We start from the raw sequence: 25,289 nt of genomic DNA, 5'->3' as shown, positions 1-25,289 counted from the left end.
TGCCCCCGTTGCGTGAATGGTCACTATTAGGTGCCTAATTACAATTGTCTCTATTAAAAAATAAAACATATATCAAATGGATGTTAAAAATGCATTTTTAAATGGAGACCTAAATGAAGAAGTTTATATGGATGCCCCTCCGGGTATAAATGTTCCTAAAGGTAAAGTTCTTCATCTACGAAAAGCTCTCTATGGTTTAAAACAAACTCTCAAGGCTTGGTAAGATTGGTTTAACAATTTAATAGTAGAAAATGGTTTTATTTTATGTTATACTGACACTGCCCTGTTTATAAAAAAATCTGGAATTGTGATTTTATTATTATATGTTGATGATATGTTAATCACAGGTGATTATTCCAAAGGGATTAAGAGTATCAAGTCTACGTTAACAGAAAAAATTGAAATGTCAGACTTAGGGTTTTTGACATATTTTTTAGGCATAGAAGTTACCTACTCTCACAGGGGTTATTTTTTGTCTCAAACTAAACTTGCTTGTGAGATTATTGATAGGTCAGGAATTGCATATGACAAAATTTGCGAAACTCCTGAAGTAGTAGGAACAAAGTTAAAAATTGATAATGAGGTTCCTCTAGAAGATCTCACTCTTTACAGGCAACTCGTTGGATCTTTGATATATCTTAGCATCACTAGACCGGATATCTCTCATGAGTGCATGTTGCAAGTCAATTTCAGCATGCCCCTACATCAGTTCATATGAATGTCATTCTTCGAATTATCAGATATATAAAGAGATTCATAAATAAGAGAGTATTTCTATTTTTATCTTCTGAATTAAATTTAATTGTTTATACTAAGTCTTATTGGGGAGGTGATCCAAATAACTGTCACTCCACCACTGGTTTTTGTTTCTTAGGTGAATCGTTAATTTTTGGGAGATGCAAGAAACAACAGAAAGTGCCTCTGTCATCTACTAAGGCTGAATACCGAGTCATGGCAACTTCAACCATGAAAATTGTCTGGATTTGGCGGTTGCTGTAAGATATGGGGGTTCGTGTTCAAGGACCTACGAAGTTGTGTTGTGATAACAAGAGTGCAATATATATTGCCAAAAATCACACATTTCATGAACGCACGAAGATATCGAGATGGATTGCCACTATGTTAGAGAAGAATATCTGAAGAAAGTCATTGATCTACTTTATGTAACATCAGAATATCAACTGGTTGACTTCTTTACTAAGGCACTTTGTTCTCCTAGATTCAATTTTTTGCTTGGCAAACTTTTGGTCATTACACCGTAAGTTTGAGGGGGGATGTTAAAATGTAATCTATATATATCTACATATGTATATATAGAGATACATATACAATATATCTTATATCTATATATATAGATATGTATTTTTGTAATACCCTATAAGGGCAAAATAGTCTTTTTCTTTTTTACGCATATTCTTTTTGCTCTTTTTCTTTTTCTCTTTTGTATTTTTCTTTTTCTTATTTTTTTCTTTTTGATTTTTATCTTTTGCCATTGAGAAGCCCACATCATATAGACGTTGGGCCCTTCCAACAAGTCAATAATATGACTAACCGTTGGAGGGGCTCAAACGTCTACATGTGGAGCCCTTCCAAGGGTTCTATGGTGTATAAATAGGGGTCTCACCCCCTTAGTAATTCTTAAGCTTTTGTAAAGCTCTCTCACTTATTAAATAAAGATTCTATTTATTTTTTATGCCTTTGTGCATTTGTATTCTCTTGTAAGTGTTCATCTTGTGCCTTTGTGCACACTTTTCATATTGAGCATCTAGTGCCTTTGTGCATATAGTCTCTTCAAAGACATTTTCACAATATTATGGGCTAAATATCGGCTGCATTTATGTGTGGGTTATGGCTATTCAGGACAGCTCCTTGCTATGTGCTTGTGCAGCAATACCACACCTACCGAGAGCATGTTGTTGTGCACATGTTGTTGACAGCATGTTGCTGCTCCTATTCGAGCAGTGAGAGCATGTTGTGGTGCACATTTAACAACTTTGACAAGTTGTTGACAACATGTTGCTGCTCACTTTAGTGCAGCAACGACGTGTTGTTGACAGCATGTTGTTGAGTAAGCTTATGCAGTGAAAATCATAATTTTTCTATCGAGTTGTGTACGGTGTACAATCTGACTAGATTTGGGCACTGTTGGTGCACATGCAATCTGATTAGATTTGACACTGATTACAGATGTGTAATATGATATGATTGTCGAGTGGTGCATTATGTGCATTCTGAATAGATTTGATAGAGTGTGTGCTTGTGCATCCCGTTCATATTGGCAATGTTAGATGTTGATTTTGATAAGTGTTGTTATGTTCAGACTTGCATTCATGTGGACTGCAGGGTGTTATATATGTTTTAGAGTTGATTGTGCATGTTTATGCATTCAATTACTATATTGCAAATGTCCATATCATATGCATGAAAATTCTAATGTTATTTTGATGTTTGAGTAAATATGATCATGTGCATGTTGGGTGTTGTTGCATGAATGGATCATGATAATGTATGTTGCAAGCATCTGTTCGCATGTGTATGCATTTGGCTTTTTGTGCATTCATGTTGTGTGATTGAATGTGCATTGTGGCCATGTTTTGAAACAAGGTGTGTTGCATGTTCACTCAAATTTTGCGAGAGATGCATAATTCACTTTTAGATGGTGGTTCACCTCCCAGCTACGGTTTTAGGGAAATTCAACTGCTTTGCTTGGGAGTAGTGTTGTTGACTCAGCTGAAATTATTGGTATACCAAGAAAGTGACGTCAGTTGATGCTGATTTCCTAATTCTCGGCATTAGATGTTGAATTCTAATATTTCGATGGATGGTGCTTATTCCTGATATCGGTCGAGGAACAAGTGTGGAGTCTAATAATAAAATAGAAATCGTGTATTAAGCTATAACTGGGAACCTAACTTGGACTTCGAAAATGTTGTACCCGTTGTAAGTATCTGGAGGTTTAAAGAAAAGTGAAAACTAAAATTGTGTACATTTAATAGGGACATGTATACAAAAGCAACTTTGATAAATAACTTAATAAGTTATTCATGCATGTGCATTGAATCATGCATCTTTAATGTTCTATATTAGTTCATACACTCATGCTTATTCTGTTCCGCATGATAATTGTTATTGCATGATATTTGTTTAAATGCTTGAATGGTAACTTGATTATAGAAATTGTTATTGTGACATTCCTTTGAAATTATGCATGAATTTGGTTCATGATATTTCCTTACCGTTAGAATTTTTAGAAGAATTCTTACAAAGGACTTTAGTTCTTACCCATTTTCAAAATTTGTTTTACAGGTTCGGGTACTCAGTGGTAGTTTGGCATGCTAGCTGGAGACTGTGAGCCTTGCGTGACTAGTTTGGGTTCTTGATAGAGTGGTTTCTTGTGACAGACGATTTTATTATTTCATCATATATGACGTTTATTCAATTGATTAATAAAGTGATTATTCCTTCTTTGATTAAATGCACTATCTAATGTGGTTTGGTATATATTAAATATGTGAGACCTCAGATCCTTGGGTTTGTTTTCGCAATTGTTTAAAAAAAAAGCACTACTTTTATGAGGATTAGTTGGGGTCGTTACAAGGGAAGACCTCACTTGCAAGAACTTTTTTGGTATACATACCCTTCGTAAAGAACCAAGCCTCATTTGCCTTTCTAAATTTCGCAATGTTGTCACATATCTTGATGTTGACATTGTTCATGAACCAAGCTAGAGTTTTAGCAATGTTAACTTTCCCAACTCTATGTGCATCATGCATGTCAAGCTTGGGACATTATGACAATGCAGTTTCCAAGACATCACCGTTCATTTATAGATCCACGCTACAATGGGAATTCAAAAACCCTCATACCAATTCTATCTATACTTTATTCTTGACCAAATTTCAGGATTCCATTAGCTCACTGCAGTCTACAATGTGCATCTAAAAGCATATATTCAAATTTGATATAGCTTAAACCAGCAATTACCAGAACCTAGATCAGAAAGCTAGCTTTGCATGAGAGCATTCAGTAAGTGCAATAGCATGAAGCTATGATAGCAAATATTCAAGGATGAGCAGATAACTAGAATGTTTGCTAACCTTTACAATTTGATCCATTCTTGTCTTGACATAAATACCAGCAGTAGTATCAGGGCATGGTATTTCTTCAGCACCCCTCATAAACATGGCACAAGTAAGACCTGCATATAGAGTTGATGTGTCATAAGGACAAAAAAAGATATTCTGAGGAACAAAACAAAACAAAGTCATTGAAATTATATTCTCAAAATATTGAGAAGACCTCCTTTTTTACTTCCTCATTGACAAAATTTACTTAAAATATCATGAAAATTTTAATAAATTTACTCATGTATTCCTTCAAGGAGTACTTCAGTACTTTTATTTACTGGGATAGGTGTATTTAAATACTTTTGTTTCATGAAAAGCACCAAGAAGCATATATAGTGTGTAACACTGCCTCAATACAGAAACGTCTATCTTTTCTCCCATTAGAAAACCAAACTAAATGAGCTAGAAGTTTAAGTCGCATTTACATCTTCAGTATCAATAAAATACCTGTGAGAGACCCATGGTCTGTATGCCAACCACACCACGAAGATATGGAACCAACGTCTTGTGCACAAACACTAAAAGGGAACCATGAAGAAGGGAAAATGATGAGTTTCCCGGAAACTTTGCATATATGACTGTCAACTTGAAAAAAAATAATATGCATTCAATGTTTTTACAAAAAGTTTTTTGCTCTGTACATTCAGTAGCCTTATAAATTTTGAACTAGCAGAGAAGAGTTTCAACCAAAGGAGTATATCATATGTTAGAAACAGTGGAACGCGTCGGGTTAAGGATTTTGGGGTGTTACATCCATGGTGACAGAGAAAGTGTAATAAACTAGGTGAATGGATGACAATCAGTTTTTTAAATTAAGTACTTTATAAATTAACCTGGAAGCCGACAGATGGAGTAAGACCTTTTGGTTTTAAGGCAGAACTTCCCTGCATTACCACAACCAACATGAATAAGGCTACTTCACTGCCAAAAGTGGACTTGTACTTTCTCCAACTAAGTACAATGTAACTAACTATCTACAGATAGATATATAAACACACATATGTATATAGCCATATATACCTCTATCTTCCTGATGCTTTGTCTGCTAAAAAGACCCACATAAAATGCAGGACATTTGACATAAATCCCATATTTGAGTTAGCTCAAATCCACTGAAATGTGGACTCACTTGGAATGCCCAAAAACAAAATATAAAATAATGCCAACTCTACCATATTTCAGCCAGCTTTTGATGTCTACTTACTGCTGAAAATTGATCTATTGCATATATAAATGGTTTTCTAGTGGATGCCGGTGTTCTTGGCACCAGAAACTTGCGAGAAGATGAATTTTTAAACATCTAGGATCTAAATTCCTAAACTGAGGTTAGGCTATATGTGTGTCTTTGTGCATGCGCGCTTGTGTCATTTTCTTTGTTCTTTTGTGTAGAACAGAAACCAAATTAATGGGACATGAAAATGAAGTGAAGCATTTATTTGACAAAATTTCACATGTAACCAATGATTTTTAATTTGAACATGGTTACCAGCATTGAGTTCAAGAAAGGACTGAACCGGTTTATTATGAAACACAAAGAAATAAGCAGCCAATAAACAAGCTATATAAAGGAAGACAAACAAATTGTTAGCTCTAGTGCGTGATGTTAAATTTCATTATAGAAAATTGGAAAAGCAAATGTAAAAGGATAATTAGAGTATGCTAATTTCAAATGGTTGATGTTTAAACATAGAAAGCTACACTCATCAACAAAATATAGCTACACACTTGCACACACTGAAACAAGAATTATATGTGTGTGCACATGCATGCACACTCAAGGACTGGAGATAAATTATACCTTTCTTGTTTGGGGAAATAGTATAAAAGTCGACCTTTATGACAACGTGATCGCTGAAGCATGTTTTGAAGGTTTTCACATTCAGACATTTCCACTTCTTTGGAGACTGTTCAAATTAAAATATGAAAACAAAAATGCAAAATAAGTAAACCAAAAGCCAAAATGAGTGCCACAATAGACATGATTGAAGCAGTTTTACATCTTTTAAAGACCTCCATTTAGACTACATCGGTGTCATCTGGACTGATCACTTTTTTCCTTAAAATGTTTTCTAATATTTAAACTTATTAGGTGAAAGTATGTTATAAGGTAAATAAACCATGATAAATCCATCTTTGCAGTCAGATTTACTTAAAAGTGTATGTATACACACACATGCACTGACATACATATTTTAATCCTTTTCTGCCTTGCTGCTATGAATATGTCACAGGGATTCGGCTAGCAGGGTGCCGCACCCGCGTCGACGCGACTCGACACGGGTGCGAGTGCGGCACCTGTTGCGGTCAACCCGACCCTGGGTGCGTTGACCGCACCCAGGGTCATTTCGGTCCATTTTTTGGATTTTTTTTTTTAAATTTGCCCTGTGAAATGGGCTGCGGAATTTTTTTAAAAAAACTTGGGGGGCGGGGAGGGGCTGCCCCCCTATAACCCCCCGCCAGGGGCGGCCCCCCCTGGACCCCCGTCCGCTGACCCGCGCCGGGGGGAACCCCTGGACCCCCCTTCTATATATATATATATATATATATATATATATATATATATATATATATATATATTATTTAATTACATTTTTTCCCTCCCGCACCCCCGCACCCAAGGTTTTTGAAAGTGCCGCACCCGCACCCATGTGACATAGATTTGGATCCACATAACTATGGACAAATACTTGGTTTCTCCACATGTCATAATGATTTTACTCAAGCTTTATACTGTTTGACAAGGGATAAAATGAATCAACATGAGAAGATTCTAGTTTAGTCCTAAATATGTGGCTTATATAGTCAATGGTTAAATTTATGGCAATGGACAAGCTGCGTGTATGGTAGAATTCCTTTGGTGATTAAATTTTCAGATTCAAATAGCTCATATAAGACAGTTTAAATTCTCCAATTAAGTGGGCCCATATTCAACATAGTCCCCAATAGGGAAAACCTTTTTCTTTCTAGAACTTTCTTGTTGCCTTTTTGTCAATTAGTCCCATAGACTGCCTTGATATATTGCAGCACATTTGGAAAAGGCAACAAATTATAGCCAAGTTTTTTCCTTTTTTTAAAATAATGAACTGTTAGAAATCTCCAGCTTGAAAAGCAAAATTAACAAAAAAAAATAAAGCTACATGCCATTTTTGTTTCCCTTCACACAAGAATGAATTGAGCTGTTTAAATGTTCACAGAACATCTAAGGTCTAGAATTTAGTGCTGTAAAAACTAAAAGCATATGCTGGTTCATACTAAAGGGTCAGTTAACCGTGATGAAAGAAACTGGAGATAAAAGTAAATGTAGCAGTAAGTCCAAACTTCATAATCCAAGATGACCATAAATACATACCCATGGGAATAGCATTAAGAAATCCCAGAACGAGAAAATAGCAGTGCTTCATAGAGACATCACATAGAATTGTTCAAAACATAGGAGAATATGTTAATCGCAAGAAAACATACCGTATTTATCACAATGATATGCCAAAATCACTCCCACATCAAAGATCAACTTTCCAAGAGACTTGAATGCTTCACATATAGGCATCAAAAATATGAATTAGGGAACCATTTTATTAGAAGTAAATGATAAATATAAAATATCAATTTTAAACAATCAAGATAAAATATCAATTAATGTTAAATATCCTCGCTTAAATAATTAGTTAAAGTTAAACTAGTTTTCAATCCACAAAACATGCTAGGTGAAGGGAGAAAGATTAAGAATTATCTCTAATGTGATGCATACATGGTAACACATGAAAGCATTTTCTCCTTTATCGACATTTATCTTCAATATAAACTTTTCTGACATCTTTAAGCTTGACAGTAATTTCCTTTCTTTCTTATAACAGTTTCAATTGGTTTATGCAACCATCCATCAGATTTCATATTTAAGAGTAACTAGGCCCGGGGTTGCCAACATGGGAAATGAGACTTTCTAAAGTCTATGTGAGACAGGAAACATGATATATATATATATATATATATATATATATATATATATATATGTGTGTGTGTGTGTGTGTGTGTGTGTAACGCTGCAAAATTTTAACCCAAAAATTTAGCCATTTTTTTTAATACGCAATTTAATGCAAGGCTTCATCTATGGCATTGCCTTAACCAAACTAAGCTCTAAAGAGTCGGCTTGTGCGCAAATGCTAACATTTAATAGCCCCTTAGAACACGTTCGAAAAAAGATGACCAAGGATAACTCCATAAGGCATTGCTCTACAGAACTATATTCTAGAGAGAGCTTGTGAGTAAGCGCTAGCGTTTAATAACTCCATAGAATCCAGCTCTAGAAAGAGACTACCCAATAATAAAAAATCAAATACAGCAGAATAATTCTAATTGGCCTTTGGTTACAAATCTTGGGCAGGTCACAAATATTTTTAACCTCATGGGGCTGGATCCTAATCCCTTGGACTTGGGTCCATGTTCACTTTCGTAATTCAATTCTACTAAAAAGAATTTGAATTTGAAACATACATATGACCCATAATCGGAATTCCAAACCATTCATATAAGTGAACAAACTATCTAATTCAATTAAAAATGTAATGGTCTTAATACATCAACTTAAAATAAATTGTTTATGACAGGAAAAATCTAAGTCGAGTGTTTCCCCGAGATCCTAAAGAAAATGTCGTTTTTGGCTCCTCCGTCGCATCCCGACATCGCTCATAATACCACTACTCATCACCTGAATGATTTATTTAGATTCAGATTCATAGAGTCTGATAGGTACAATAACAATGCAAGTTGCACAGAACTTAAGCATACATAACCCTCATTCATTCAGCATACAAGTCAGCATAATACATCAATTGCATAATCATGATATACTATAACGAGCCCAACTCATGCCCATGGAAAAAGTGATTTTTTTTAAGAACAATTGCGAAAATAAACCCAAAGACCCTTGAGTCTTACAGTCATAACACATCCACAACTAAAAGGGAACTTACAGTGTTACACCACCATTATCCAAACCTAAAATAACTTTATTTATCAATCAATAAAGTTTAATGACAACAAGCAAAGGAAAGACAAGTATGACACAATATGGAAACACTTTGTCCCAAAGTAGAATGTTCAGTAATCCTGTGGTCCCCGTAGCACGCAGTAGCAGCCTGTCTCATCACTCATCGGAGGTTGTAAAAAACATAAAATGTAAGGTGTCAAAATTATAGATCCTGCGTACGAATTCCTCTAATGAATCAAATAAGTAAAAAAATCATAAATTAGATTCAAGCAACATTTTAGAGGAAACATAACACTAACATATAATATGAACAATCATTCATGCATTATGAGAAATAATCATGCAACACAATATATCACATGCAAGGGAGCAGTAAAGATGCATGATATAATGCAAAGTAGTAAATATGCATGGAATCAATGCGCATGCATAAATAACTTATTAAGTTATTATCAGAGTTTTCTTTTTTATGCATGTCCCTATTAAATGCACACAATTTTAGTTTCACTTTCATTAAAACTAGGGGATACTAAAAAATGGGTACAACAAATTCCCGAGTTTAAGTTAGGTTCTCAGTTGTAGCTTAACACACAATTTGTATTTTATTACTAGGTCTCACACTTGACCATCAACCGATATCAGGAATCAACACAATCCATCTGAACATTAAAAATCAACATCTAATATTGAGACATTAGGGAAATCAGCATTCACTAATGTCACTTTCTTGGTATACCAATAATAACAGTTGTTTTTACACACCACCCTCAGGCAAAGTGGCGGAATCTCTCTAAAACCGTAGCCGAGAGGTGAACCGCCTAGTTGGGTTCAGGGGCACAAATGCACACGGAGTTTTAGTATCCTCACGGTTCCCCAAAACCGTAGTCTAGGATTCTCACACTAAAGAAGGGATATCCGGGAAAAACATTAATTACATTGTTTTTTCTTTTTATCTTTTTATCAAAAGAATAATTTATTTCACAATACTCATTTTGCAAATCAACATGCAAAACACATCATTCGTTTCGCAAATCAGCATGCGAAACTCATCACGAGACCTCAGCCCGTTTCAACATGAACAGTGCAATTAATTTAAAATTCAATAAACATTAAGTTGATCTTTGCGATGCATAAAAACTAAACATGGAGCAACACTTGCTCGTGGCCCACACGACCGATAATGGTTCACTTTTTACCACCGATGCATCTAATGCAAAAACCATAACAAGCATGCCACTTATGAAATCATTCAACATGCTCTCACATGCACATGCACATTCACGCAACCAAATAAGAATGTACAAGAATAACAATTTTCATATGTATATGATCACATGATTGCAAAGATACATCTTTCTTTTCAAGATTCATTTTGTGCTCAATGTACAATCATATGTGTGATCATGCGAATGCAACAACAAACACACGTTTCGGGGTTCGTGTATTCATTTCATGCATATGTAAGCATTTTGCATAAGTGAATCTGAAAATAACATAAGCATTCTACACATGTGAAGCTGAACATAACTATGTGTATTTGACATATGAAATTCCGAACATAATCATAAACATTTACATATGTAATTCTGACCATCTAGCGTGCATATTCACGAGCATAAAATTCGAGCATACTTGTAAATTTGTACCTTTGTACAAAGTTGCACATATATGTAAGACTGCATATGCATATGGTTGTGGTCATGAACATGAGCACTTAACCTGGGCGATTCTGGACTTCTAATATGCATAGGCATGAGTATTTAACCTAAGCATACATGTCACCTTGCATATTCACTATTTATTTTGTAAACTGCCCAGTCTTTTCTTTTCAATTTCTGTCTCTACGTGATTCTTGAACCTGCCACATTTTTTTTTATGTTTCAGTGTGATTCTTGACAGAATGTAAATCTATCCAACTTGTACCAGTGTTGCAGATCTGCCCATAGATTTTCCTTTCTTTGCTCAGCCGAACCGAGTTCGGCTAAGCCTGACAAACTGCCTACATGCCCAGCCGAACCCGGATTGGCTGGGCCTAACAGGCCCTATACCTGCCCAGCCGAACCCAGAGCGGCTGGGCTTGGCAGGCTGTATGCCTGCCCAGAAATTCCTTTCTCTTTTTTGTATGCTCAGCCGAACCTAGTTTGGCTGAGCTTGACAGATTGCACACCTGCCCAGCCGAACCCAGAATCGGCTGGGCCTGGCAGGCTGCATACCGACCCAGTTTTTTTTTTCTTTTTTGCTTTTGACAATTGCACAGCCGATGACAGTCGGCTGGGCCTATTAGTTTGTAACTCTGCCCAGCAGACTGTGTCAGCTGGGCTTAGCAGCTTTAGAAAGTGTAGGTTTGTTAGCTATTATAAGGAAAGAAAGGTTAGAAATGCATTGAATTTATTGCATAACGAGTCTGTAAATTTATAGTATTCAATAAATAGGTTTCTTAATGACACTTAAAAAAAAACGTGATGATGCAGTAGGCCTGATCATATGATGGGAACTTTAATTTGTTTTTCACAGAAACATATTGCAGAAAAGTTAGAACCCGATCATACGATGAAGCTAAGGGCATCGATGAGTGGGAACCTGCTAATTAGAGAAGAAGATAACCCTTGAATGCAACTTGGGACCTAATGTCTTCCCTAAATGACGTTGAACTTATTTTTGTTTTTTCGCAAGTGGATATAAACTAGCGCATATGGGTGCTGGCTCCATTTATCAATTTCATAAAGGCTTATGAGATCTAATTTTGTAGCTAGATTGACTTCTATTGAAGCGTTCTCTCTGTGGTTGTTAGCTGGAGTCAATTTTTTTTTTACATGCAAGGTACTGTTAAAATACATGTACTCGTTCACACATGTTAAAATTGTAATCTCATAGCTAATCTCATATGTAATACACCACTATCATATGTAATCTTATCTGTTTAGTTTAGTTTATCTTTTTTAGTTTAGTTAGCTTTTCTTTTTTTCAGTTTTGGACATGTAATAGGCTTTATGCCTTTTTTACTAAGTCAAAAAGCATAAAGCATCATTTCTTACTTTTTGGACATATAATAGGCTTTATGCCTTTTTTGACTTGGTCAAAAAGCATAAAGCACTAAGAGAGTCGTTGGACTCCCAACAGCAATAAATAGAGCCGTTGGGAGCCCAACGACTCCCTCTCCCTCTTCTTTATTACTTGTATAAATGTGGGGTCTCACCCCATTGTAAATGTATCTTTTTGTGTGGGTTATATCCCACTTGAATGAAATTATATTTGCATTCTTTCTTGGGTGGTGTTTTTATGAATCTTATTGATTCTTGTGAGTGAGCTTTGCTTATGAAACTTTATGGTTCTTGTGGGAGATCTTTTGTGAGAATCATTTGAGGATTCGAATTGTGGGTTGCATCTTCTTACAGATACTGCCCAGCCGACTGTCGGCTGGGCCCATTTTCTGACAGGGACTCAACCCAACTGACCCAGTCAGCTAGGTCTGATGAGTACCCAAAACTGTCCAGCCGACTGCGTCGGCTGGAGCTGAGCCATGTTAACCCAGGCTAGCTTATTTATATACATATATTTCTTCTTTTTTTTATGCAGACTCAGTTCTGCCTAGATCAAAAGGGCTGAAATATATATATATATATATATGTAACGCCCCAAATTTCAAACTTGCGAACCTTTTCAGAAAAACAGGCAAGAGACTAGAAATATCTCTTTCCTTCAGAGTTGGTTTATGAAATCAGCGGAAGATTTTTCTTTGATAAATCATAAGGCAAGCTGACAACTCTGGGCTTGTTAGCTAAAAGAACCAAAACGCAAAAAAATTCGGATATCCTAAGGGAAATCCGATACAAACCCAAGCGTCCAGGATGCGAGCTAAGATCAGGAAGAAGAAGTCTTGAAGCCATCTTACAATCGTGTCATCGCCCGTAGAGTACCTAAACATCACCTGTACCCATAGAATGGGTTAGTTTCGCGAAAAACTAGTAGGTGCATGAGAGAGACTAAAAGGAAACTGAATTAAGTACATTTAATTCAGTAGGCAACGCAGTTTAAAGCAGATATGCAGTTAAACAGGTAAGCAATGCAAGCAGGTGAATAGTGCAAACACGTAAGCAGTACAAGCGAATAAGGCGTGCGAGCGAGTAAGTAGTGCAAGCGAGTAAGCAGTGCAAATGCGTAAGTAGTGCAAACAGTAAGCAGTTCAATGCAAGTAAGCAGTTCAAAGCAAGTAAGCAGTGCAACTGACCAACGCATCATACGATCCATTTGATCATAAGTTGTAAACTACTACGCAACAAGCTTGTCCTCGTTCCTAGAACGAGGTCTATGCATCTAATCACCACCAGGACATAGTTTGTCACTCGCTACTTCTAACCAACGCTTTGTCCTGAACGACCTTAATCTATCCTCATCTCTCAAAGTCTTACGCGGCTAACCGTCATCGGTTATGACGCACTAAGGCGTCATACTTTCTCAGAAAAGCTCACCCTTCCGTAGAAGGTCCAAAACATGATCACTAACTCAAATCGCTAACGATCTGATTCTCACACCTGAGTCAAGCATGTAATCATGCTAAAACAGAAAGTCGAAACTATGAATTCATAGTTGGCTATCACAAACAATCTCAGAAGATCGTCACAGCTCACCATAACTTTTTATGGTAAGCAAAAACGCAAGATCCACGTCGGATCGTTCGGTCCGAGAGATATACGACCGGACAAGGAATTACCGCCCTAGAGGGTATACCTGATCTTGGACCCTACACTTCCTCACAGGAGTTCACCGTCTTTGCGGCTACCCATTCGTGGACAGTGTACATCCTCACAGAGATCTCTCACTCTAGCCTGGTCACCTGATCTGGGAAATGTATAACCTCACAGCGAAACCTTTGGGAGATCAGTCTCTAACAAATGCCATATCCAATGAAAATCATTGTGATACACGCATCCACACAAATGACCGCTCTCAGAGTCGATAGCCACTAATACAAACAACAAGATCAACGCCCAGATCACCTGGTCTGGGACATGTATAACCTCACAAGGAATTCCGCCCTAGATGGTATACCTGGTCTTGGACCATACACTTCCTCACAGGAGTTCACCGTCCTTGCGGCTACCCGTTCGTGGACAGTGTACATCCTCACAGAGAATCTACCACTCTAGCCGGGTACCTGGTCTTGATCATACACGCCCTCGCAGATAATCCTTTGGAGATCAGGTGCTCGTCAGACACCCTACTCGGTGATACACGCATCTATACAATCGACTGCTCCGAACAGTTGACTGCTCTCGAGGTCAGTAGCCACAATATGGGCACAAGCATGCATATTAGCAATGTGCATCGTATCACTTCACATAGAAGCATAATATCCTACGCATCGTGTTATTGCCACAAGGAATATTGCAATCCTCAAATAGGCCCTCAAAGCATGTGTAAACGACACATGAGAACGTGCAAATATGGCAATTCAGTTGATTCTATAGGCGAAGGGTAACTAACTCTACCCGTCAGCCAAACAAAACAACTGAATAAGACAAGCACTCATAACAATGCTCGTAAAACATATAATTATCATAAAATGGCTCAGTCCATGAACAAGTAATTAAATTAATCGTAAGGCATAAACCATTATATCACAAGCCATTCATAAGCAATCATACGGCAACAGTTATATCACAATATGTAAGCAGATTATAAGACAAGCGGCCACATCAATCCTAGTTGCCACAAGTTCGTAGATTACGAGTTGTATGCAATCACATCAATCATAAGAGATGCAAGCCAACAAGTGCTACGCTACAATAAGCACCAAACAGTTCGACCAAGGGATAAAGCAAGTCACATGCTAATATGTAGCAACTGGCATAATGCTATTATTATAAGTATTTAACTAGTATGAGGAGCTCCTTATTACTCCGCAAAGAACTGTGTAAGCAGTTTAACCAACTAGAGTAACGCCTTAACAGGCGTGCACAGCTCAACGAGTAGCATATTGAACTATCGAGCAAGCAAGCGAATTAGTAGTGCAAGCGAAGCAGTAGTACAAGTGAATCAGTAGTGCAAGAGAAGCAGTAGTGCAAGCAAAGCAGCAGTGCAAGCGAATCTCATGACTCAACGACCAGTGTGAACAGACCTTATGTTTCGATAATTACGAACCTGCGGGTACGCGCAGGCAAAACGTAGAACCAACTGAAACTAGTTCAGGCGTCTGTTATTCTATGTATTTTCAATAACCCGAATAGCTAGTTGAGTTCGCTTCAAAGGGACGGTTTTAGCCGAGAGAGGATTCCCCAAAGGAGGTTGTGTCACGGACGCATCCAACTTCTGCAGAAGTGTTGAGCTAACTAATGTAGCCCCTTTCCCCTAACTCCAAGGACTTGGGAGGCCGGATCGTTGCCCGTAGGGTGGTTGTTAACAACCTGTCCATTGGAGTTTGTATCGCTTTGTCCTCTCCCTTGACAGACAACCAGAAGCGAATAGGTATGTTAGGGGTTGCTTAACCAACGACCCATTCTATGCTGTGAAGGCGAATGTGAGGCCATTTATGTGATTACCACATTTTGCATTTAGCGTTGTTCGAGGTCGCACGACCGTCTCATCCGATCATCGCAGTACTAGACGTGTCGTGCACGACTATAAGTACTTTAGGATGAAAGGGGTATAGCTCCTCAATAGAAGCCTCAACAGGAGTGTTTCACAAATATGTAAAGTTTATCAACTTTACTTTATCTTTTGAAACAGCAGTACCTTGTGCCAACATTATGCATGTGATTTTCTCGAATCACATCCGCTATCGGGGTATCGACATGCCTCGCATGACTCGACACCGGCCTCGATAGATGGGATACGGGTTTCTCAACAGGACACCTGCTAAGAAGTTCGCTCGAACCCCCAAATCGGGATCACCCGAGATATGCCAAAAAGGCGAGCAGAACCAACCAGTCACATCCCTCCAAATGCTTCGATTTGGAGCATTCTTTGATGTTTTTGCGTAGCTCCCTGAAATCTCAAGTCGACTCTGCAGGACTGCACGCACGAAGGGCCAGGATCCTTGCGAGGTATCCCTCTCCTTAGACGAGGATGTGCCGCTCGCTCCCGCCTGAACTCTTGTCGCAAGAGAGAGAGGGGTAAATGCCCCTTGCATCCTCCACGAGGATGCCTTTAAGGCATACGCAAAGAGCAAGAACCTGCACGTCATCTGCAATAGCAAGGCAATACCAACACATATGCAAAGGCAAGAGCCTAGGCGCAAAGCACCACGGCAAAGTAAAGGCGGTAAGCAGAAGTGACGCGCAACGGCAAAGTAAAGACGGTAAGCAGGAGTGCAACGCAGAACCTTTGCACGATGCACAACGGCAAAGTAAAGGAACTGTAAACAGGAGTGCAACATAAAACCTGTGCGCGATGCGCAACGGCAAAGTAAAGGACAAGGATCGCGAAACCGCGTCCTTGAGTTAAATGCGTACTCGTATAAATATATATATATATATATATTTATTTAATGGTCTCTTTTTAGTTAATTGAACTTAATTCAATCGTCCAAGTCTTCTGTGCAATCTTCCCCTACCTTTGAGAGTTGCAAGCTTGCTGTCGTCCGTGGATGTACGCGATTGGCAGCTCGGGTCGCGGAGCGCGAGCGGGATCCGTCGTACGAGCTGCAAAAGTAACGATCTTAGCAAGCAATACCAAAATAGGAAGTCAGGGGCACTGACGTCATCCTGACGTAAGGGAAGTAGAAGCAGGGGCATCGTGCGCATGCGCACCTGCTATAAGCGCAAAGAGCAGGGGCAAGGCCACGAGCCCCTGCTGACATGCTGTCAGCAAACAACGAGGAGGCAGGGTTGCGCCCCTGCCTTATGAAGGCACGAGGAATGCCGAGGCGTCGCCCTGCTTCCCAGAAGAGCAAAGAAGCGAGGCCCTTCCCTGCAAGCCACTAAGGGGGAAGCAGGAGGTCGCACATTGCCTTTCAACAACGAACGGAGGCCCGCCTGATGCCAGGGAAAAGCGAGGCGAGGGGGCTTGCCCCGGCCTGCCGAAAAACAGCGAAGGCAGGGGCGATGCCCCTGCCTAACGAGAATAGAGGCACAGGGAGGGCTCGGCCCCCTCCCCTACCGTAACAAGAATCAGGGAGGGGCTCAACCCCCTCTCCTGTCAAAACAAAGAGCAGGGAGGGGGCTCAGCCCCTCCCCTACCGTTGTCCTACGAAAGACAAATTCTGGTTTCTAAAAGGCAAGTTGTTCATTGTCCAGGACCATGCACAACTTGAGGGAGGCTGAAAAGAAGTCGTTTTGGGTCCTCTAATTTAAGTCGGGTCTGGACCCGATTTCTGTAATGGATCGGATCCAGATCCAAAGTGATGGATGTCTGTTGTAAATTCGTATATTATTAGAGGGTATTTTAGTACCCTAAAAAGGTTATGTAATAGTTATATATTAAACCTCTTATAGAATGTAAAACACGCTGGAGTTAAAAGAACGAGTTTTTACAGCCTCTTCTTCTTCTCGTTTTTCTCTTTCCTGCACAGGTGAATGTGGAGATCCTCACTTTCCAACATGCACATGCTTTTGGCACTTTGGCCTGGTGTTATGAATGAAACACTACTTGGTTTTATTATTTGATGCATCGATGTCCTTAATGGATCATCATCGGCCTGGAGAGCCGTGAGTTGGGTTCCTTTCATATATATTTTGAACTGCATCACTTAAACCACATAAGATGGTTTGGCACATTACTACACTGTTCTAGTTGTTTATACGGGCTGGAGTCCCGTAAGGGTCCCCGCAAGGGAGGATGCGGGTTTAACTTTACTTTTGCATATGGTGTTGCAAACTTAAAGAATTAACTGTAATAAAAATATAATGAATAAGAATAGTGTAATATACATTCTAGGATGTCTCATCTGAAGTATGAGAATCTTAGAGATCCAGTCTTGGGGAGACTGTGAGGATTCAAAAACTCCGTGTGCTGTAATTTTGTCCCCTGAACCCGATATTGAGGTTCTTTCTCCTGGCCACGGTTTTAGGGAGAGTCTGTCACTTTACCCGGGAGTGGTGTGTTTGACACAGTTATTGTTTATGGTATCAAGGAAGTGACACTTGTGGGCGTGGGGTGTCCCTTGTGTCCCCGACATTAGATGTGGAGGTCTAATGTTCCGAAGGTGATTTGGTTGAGGGCTAAGTTAGAACCCAGTAATAAAATTCAAATCGTGTGTTAAGCTACCCTGAGAACCTACTTGACATCGGGGATTGTACCCGTTTGGTGTATCCGCGTGCAACGGTAATTAAAAAGAGGAACTTAAAGTTGTGTGCATTTAATAGGGCATGCATATGAAAAGATGGAACTTAAATGAAAGATAACAAAAAGGAATCATGCATTGCACTTAATCATGCATTTTCCTGCAATGCACTAGATCATGCATAATTGAATTGTTCTATAAATCATGATAGAATGACGGGTGTATGTTACTTACTTCCTAAGAAGCATGCTGAAAGATCTTATTACTTAGTTCTTGTCTATGCTCATGTCTTACTGTTTCTTTCTGCTTAGCATATGTAACTGGTTGCATGAATGGTTATTTAGATTCTGCAAATTTTTATATCTGCACTCACTCAAATCATTACATGAAATATTATCCATGTTCTTGGTCTCACATGATTTCTTTAGAAGTAGTTGTGCTCAGAATTTCGGTTGTGACACCCGACTTTGTTGGTTTTTCACAGGATATGGTGAACAGTGAGGTTGGACTAGCTACTGGGGATGGATAAGAGTCATACTTGGGCTTGACAACTTCAGCAGAGGACATAGTGGCTCTTTCTTCAATCCTTCTTGCTTTTTCAGTTGTTACTTTACTTTCAGTCGAATAAAATATTGTCTCTACAATTTACTCTTACTCATAAATAAAGAAATTGTTTTGGTTCTTATGGATGATGATTGCAAGTTCGTTTGTGGTGATTGGGCTATCCAATGGAAATTGGAACTGTGAGGACCTCGGATCTCTGGGAAGGTTTCCGCATTGAAAAAAAAATAATATTCCGCATTTTTAAAGGGTATAATTTGGGGTCGTTACAAGAACGGTTGGAATATGGCCATAGATAAACTTGTTAGCATATTACTTTCGGGAACTATGTGAATTGTTTATATAAATAAAAAGTTTTAAATTTTTCTCAAAATTTGTGGTTTGGGAAAGTTTTAGTAGGTAGGATTTTTTACGAATGTTACAATTTGCAATGTTAAAAATATGTTAAAAGATAACCTTGATATGTCTGACTTAGGATTCCTAAGATATGTCTTAGGCGTTGAAGTTGCATACTCTCCAAGAGGGTATATATTTTCGCAAATGAAGCTTGTTGCAGATATATGTTCCAAATCTAGGATTTCAGATGACAAGAAGGTAGAGACTCCTGAAGTGATCAATCCTAAATTAAGGCTGGAGGATGGTTTTCTTTTCGAAGATCCCACACCCTACAAACACCTTATTGATTCTTTCACATATCTGACCATTACCAGACCAGACATTGCCCATGTTGTTCACTCTGCTAACCAGTGCCAGTATGCTCCTACAACTGTGGATAATAGTGGCGTTTTACGAATTGCCAAATACATCAAAAATACCATCACTAAAGGGTTATTTTCATCCTCAACCTCTTCCTTAAATTTACTTGCTTATACTGATGCAGATTGGGGAGGTAACCCTAATCATAGAATCTCAACTAGTGGTCTTTGTGTATTTTTAGGAGATTATTTAATTGCCTAGAGATGCAAGAAGCAACAAAAAGTCTTGTTATCCTCTACTGAAATTGAATACAGGGCTATGACAACCACGGCAATGGAACTTATATGGATACGAAGTCTTCTCAAAGATATGGGTGTAGACATCTCTGGACCTTCGAAGTTGTGTTGCGACAACAAAAGTGTCATTTATATCGTCAACAATCACACATTCAATGAGCGCACCAAGCACATAGAGATGGACTGCCACTATGTTCGTGATGAATATATGAGAAGGACAATCACCTTGTCATATGTCATTTGAATATCAACTGGCGAACTTCTTCACTAAAGCCCTTCCTGCTCTCCGTTTTATTTTCCTACTTGGCAAACTTTCGGTCATCTCCCCGTAAAGTTTGAGGAGGGTGTTAAAATATATGTACTATATATATATATATGATAGGGGTATTTTTGTTTTTTTACATAGTTGTTTTAGAAACAAGTATTTCTTGTCAAATACCTTTTTTAATTTATCATTTTCCATTTTCTATTTAGCTACCATTGGGGGTCTTATTTATGATCGTTGGGGGCTCCCAACGTCCCTATGAGCCCCCAATGGGTCTCCTTTTTGGCCTTTCCTCACTAGTATAAATAGGGGTCTTTCCCCTTGTATTCTTCAAGCTCTTGAGCTCCATTTCAATAAGAACATTATTATTTTTTAGTTTTTGCCTTCATTAAGGGTTGTTTGTATTGTCCCATAGTGGACTTCTCTCTTATATCTCTCTCTTGTACTTGTCTATTGTAGGACATTGTGAATGCATTAAGCATTCTTTATATTTTCGCATACTTTATTACACTCTCCGCTATTGGCTTATGTGTTTTCCTTGAAAGCGCATTGATTTCATGGAAAAACAAAAAACAGCAAAGGGTTGCTTTATCCACAATGGAAGCAGAATACAGATCTATGGCTCAAGTTACTGCCAAAATTATTTGGATACTATGGTTATTGGATGAATTGGGAATCTCCAGTATAGACAAGACTCAGTTATATTGTAACAATATGAGTGTTATTTATATTGCAAAAAATTCAGAATTTCATGAGCGAACCAAACACATTTAAATAGATTGTCATTATAGAAGGAGAGCTTATGAAGATAAAGTTATTGCTTTGGAGCATGTGATCTCAAAGAATCAGATTACATGTGTTTATAAAGAGTCTTTCTCGTTGGCATTTCAATACCTTTCTTTCCAAACTCGGAATGATTCGGTTACATCATTCCAAGTTTGAAGGGGAGTGTTGAGACTCATGTAATATGGTGTTTTACTTTTTCTTGTACTACCCCTTTAGGATAAACATTATTTTGTACATTACCTTAATGCAAAGGGGTAATTTAGTCCTATATTTTCTTTAGTTTCCTTTTACTTTGTATATTTGAGAGAGTCGACCTATATTAAATAAGGGGACTCTCGTTTTCTTAATGGAAGTGAACAACGAGGACTTCCCTCTTTTGTGCTTCTTGCTAAAACCCTAACCAAACTAAATCTGCAAGTTTGTTTCATGGTATCATAGCAGCTGGTTGTTGGAGAGGAGAAGCTTGAAGAACTCAGATTGGGTTGTACCTGTGCTGACATATCCATTGAGGAACGCCTGGTCCAGTCTGGTCAGGTTTGGTTAGTTTGAGTTTGGAGCTTACTACGGTTTGATTTTAGAAGTTCTAAAAATCAAACCCCATTAGATTTGAAGTTGTAATGAAATTAGAATGGGTAAGTTTGTCAATCACCAACTGACTCAAAAAGGAAGAGTTTATGGAACTTGATGACAACATAGAGAATGTATAAAGTAGACAGACAACGAAATAAACAATCAGTATATATATATATATATATATATATATTGAGACTAAGAGGCTTTTAGTAAATAAGTTTTTCTAAACTAGAGGTTATTTGAATCTTAATATTTAATGAGGGACCTGGGTGTAATTTTGTTCCTTGGACTATCTCTATTTAATATAGAGATTAGCCCTAATCCATTTTAAACGAGTTTTCTTTTCTCTAAGCAGTCGTCTCTCTCTCTCTCTCTCTCTCTCTCTCTCTCTCTCTCTCTCTCTCTCTCTCTCTCTCTCTACCCCGATTTCTGTGTTTATTTTCAGAACATCAACATGGTATCAAAGCAGTTGATCTTGGGAGCGTGATCAATCTTCTTCCAAGTTCTGGATGTTGTGATCTATATGGGAGCAGCGGTCGTGATCTCTATGCATCTGTGTGCGCATGTTATCGTGGGTCGTGAATCTGAGTGTCGAGTTCCTCTCAGATCTTATTTGGTTGTTCATTTCTCAAAACATAAATATCAGCAGTCGTGATTCCTGCTGTGTCGTGGAATTTCTTTTGTTTTCTGTTCGTGGAAACAGCAGGCTGTGTTCGTGGAACCGAGTTGTTTGATTTCAGACGTGATCAGAACTGAATGTTAATATCAGTTCTCTGTTCGTGGACTGTGTTATGGATAAATTTTTTTCAGTCGTAGCATGAGTGCTGTGAAAACAGAATGTTAACAGCAATTTCTGTTCGTGGAAGCAGCAGGCACCAAACACAAGGTGACGTGCACTAACTGCTCCTGCCAGACAAGCAGCTTTTCTAATTTATGTTCGTGGAAGCAGCAGGCGTGAGCAGCAGGCTGTGTCGTGAAATATTTCTTTTCAGTTGTAGCAGGAGTGTTGTGAAAACAAATTGTTAACAGCAGTTTTTTTTTTTAAAAACAGCCGCAGGCGTGATTCCTGCTGTGTGGAAACATATGTTGCTGTGTTGTGAAATTTTGTTGGTACTGCTGCTAGTCGTAGTATTGGCTTGTGGAAAGTTTTGTTTCAATTAGTATTGTTGTGTGGAAACATTCATTTCAATTAGTACTGTTGTCAAGACTTCATTTCTGGTGTGACAGCTTGTGTAGTCGTGGACTTGCCTGATGTGGGGTTATAACACACGCTATATCGTGTTGGATGTGTGATCTTGATTTGCAACCTATATACATCTGTGGTTAAGGTGGAAGGTTTTGGTCAAGTTTCTTTAAAACTATTTTTGAAGTTTGGATCTGAATAGTCGAAGGTCGTGTTTCTCAGATTTCATTGGTGAAGTCAAAACTTGATATAGTCGGGTTCGTAGTTGATTGTGGGTGTGCGTGTGTGGTTGCTCCCGCATTTTGTGAATCAAGCCAATTAGTTTATATTATGGCTCAAGTGGTTAAATCAGATACAGATTCCTCCAATGATTATGTAACTCTTAGCAGGGCTGAATATGACGAGCTCCTTGCTTTACGATCATCCACTTCGAAGTCTTCTGTTGCGGAGGTTGTGTGCTCGGCAGGTGATGGCCTATCTGGTCAAGGTGATAGGTGGATCATTGATTCTGGAGCCTCTGGTCACTTGTGCGGAAATTCGAGTAATTTTTTGAGTTTAAAACCTATGACTGGTCAAAAAGGGGTACGTCTTGCTGATGGTAGCTCTTCCCCAATTGTAGTGCAGGGAAACATGTCTATTACCCCTACCCTTCAATTGTCGCATGTTCTTCATGCTCCTTTGTTTCCACAGAATTTATTATCCGTCAGTCGAATGACAAAAGATTTGAATTGTAGAGTGATTTTTTATCCTATGGGGTGCACCTTTCAGGACTTGCTGACGGGGAGAAGGATTGGTGGCGGCTATGAGGAAGGTGGTCTGTATTACCTACACCAACCAGAAGTTTTGGCCTATTCTGCTCTTACATCATCCTCAAGTCCTCTATTGTGGCATCATCGTTTGGGTCACCTTCCAGTGACAAAACTTCGTCGTGTCATTCCTCATATACCTCCCTCAGTTTCTTTTCAGTGTGAAATATGTCAATTGGGAAAACATTGTCGAAGCTCTTTCCCCTCTAGTCAGAGTCCGTCAATTCAAGGATTGTTTGATCTTCTTCATGTCGATGTGTGAGGTCCGAGTAGGATTCCGAATAGGTCTCAGTGTCGTTATTATCTAGTTATTGTTGATGACTTCTCAAGGTTATCGTGGGTGTTCGTGTTAAAAGATCGGTCTCAAGGTCCTGTCATTCTTAAATCTTTAATTGCAGAGATAAAAACTCAATTTGATGTTTGTGTTAAAATTGTTCGCACTGATAATGCTCTTGAGTTCAAATCCAAAGACTTACTTCAATTCTATTCTGTTAATGGGATTCAACCTCAATTTACATGCCCCCATACCTCCCAGCAAAATGGGGTGGCTGAGAGGAAACATAGACAAATCCTTAATGTTGCTTGGTGCCTTATGATTCAATCCAATATGCCTGCTTCATACTGGGGCGATGCGGTTTTGACAGCCGGTTTTCTTATAAATCGCATGTCATCAAGCTCTGTAGAAGACCAGATCCCTATTCAAATTCTCCATCCAGAGGCTCCTCTCTTCCCTATCTCCCCTAAAGTTTTTGGATGTGTGTGTTTTGTGCATAAGCTGGGTCCGGATCGAGATAAACTTGTTGCGCAGTCTATTAAATGTGTTTTCCTTGGGTATCCTAAGAACCAAAAAGGATATCGTTGCTACGACCCTATATCTCATAAAGAGTATGTTACTGCGGACGTTACCTTCTTTGAGTCTATTCCTTATTTTTCAAGTACTACTCTAAGACTACAGGAGAGCCTTGGTGATATCCTTCCTCTGCTGATTCCTCCCTTTCCGTTAGAGTCGCTTCCTCCTAAGTCCTTGGTTCCAACGTTGGGTGTGTCTCGCTTCTGAAACCCTCCCATAGTATACACTCACAGGGTACCTCCTACCTCCATGCCGCCATCACCTCCTTCTCCTCAGGTAAGTATTTCTGAGCAAACTGTTGTCTCTACATCTGATGTTGATCTTCCCATTGCTCTGCGCAAGGGAAAGAGACAGTGCACTCTTTATTCCATCTCGCAATTTGTATCAGAAGCTAATCTTGGGGCATCTATGAAGAATTTTATTTCTGCTTTGTCTGTCTCCTCTGTTCCGCTTCATCACAGTCAAGCTCTAGTCGACTCCAACTGGATGCAGGCTATGCGTGATGAGATGGATGCCCTATGGTCTCGAGGCACTTGGGACTTGGTTGATCCTCCACAGATGCAGATATTGTAGGCTGCAAATGGGTATATAGCATTAAATATAACTTGGATGGGTCGATTGAACGGTACAAAGCCCGGTTGGTTGCAAAAGGCTACACTCAGACTTATGGTGTTGAATTTTTTGAAACTTTCTCCCCAGTTGCTCGTCTTGGCACTATTTGTCTCGTTCTTTCTGTTGTTGTGCACCATGGATGGCCCCTGTTTCAGTTGGATGTGAAGAATACCTTTTTGTATGGGGATTTGCATGAAACTGTATACATGCAACAACCCCAGGCTTCGAGGTTCAGGAGGAGTGTCAGAAGGTATGCAAGTTGAAGAAGGTTATTTATGGCCTGAAGCAGAGTCCGCGAGCATGGTTTCACAAATTATTTAAGGTAAT

General features: G+C 38.8%; 1 protein-coding gene across 11 annotated transcripts in view; it reads right to left on the bottom strand.

Annotated features, from left to right (window-relative positions):
• LOC149829998 (2-oxoglutarate (2OG) and Fe(II)-dependent oxygenase superfamily protein) overlaps window positions 1-25,289 on the bottom strand; it is a 191,896-nt gene that overhangs the window by 149,635 nt on the left and 16,972 nt on the right. For all 11 annotated transcript variants that reach the window (XR_016433780.1, XR_016433779.1, XM_090016229.1 and 8 more), the window contains 4 exons: window positions 7,590-7,658; window positions 5,926-6,031; window positions 4,575-4,645; window positions 4,098-4,198 (listed from right to left, as the gene is read on the bottom strand). Coding sequence is in view for 9 of the 11 variants with exons in the window: in XM_090016229.1 (XP_089872355.1) it covers window positions 4,098-4,198; window positions 4,575-4,645; window positions 5,926-6,031; window positions 7,590-7,658 (347 nt within the window). In the remaining 2 variants the exon portion in view is untranslated. The remainder of the gene's footprint in view (window positions 1-4,097; window positions 4,199-4,574; window positions 4,646-5,925; window positions 6,032-7,589; window positions 7,659-25,289) is intronic.

This window comes from Nuphar pumila, chromosome 8, assembly GCF_984573655.1.
Source record: "Nuphar pumila chromosome 8, dmNupPumi1.hap1.1, whole genome shotgun sequence".
In the NCBI taxonomy this organism is placed as follows: Eukaryota; Viridiplantae; Streptophyta; class Magnoliopsida; order Nymphaeales; family Nymphaeaceae; genus Nuphar; species Nuphar pumila.
The sequence above is the reverse complement of the archived record's forward strand: the minus strand, read 5'-3'. Positions and strand labels throughout refer to the sequence as shown.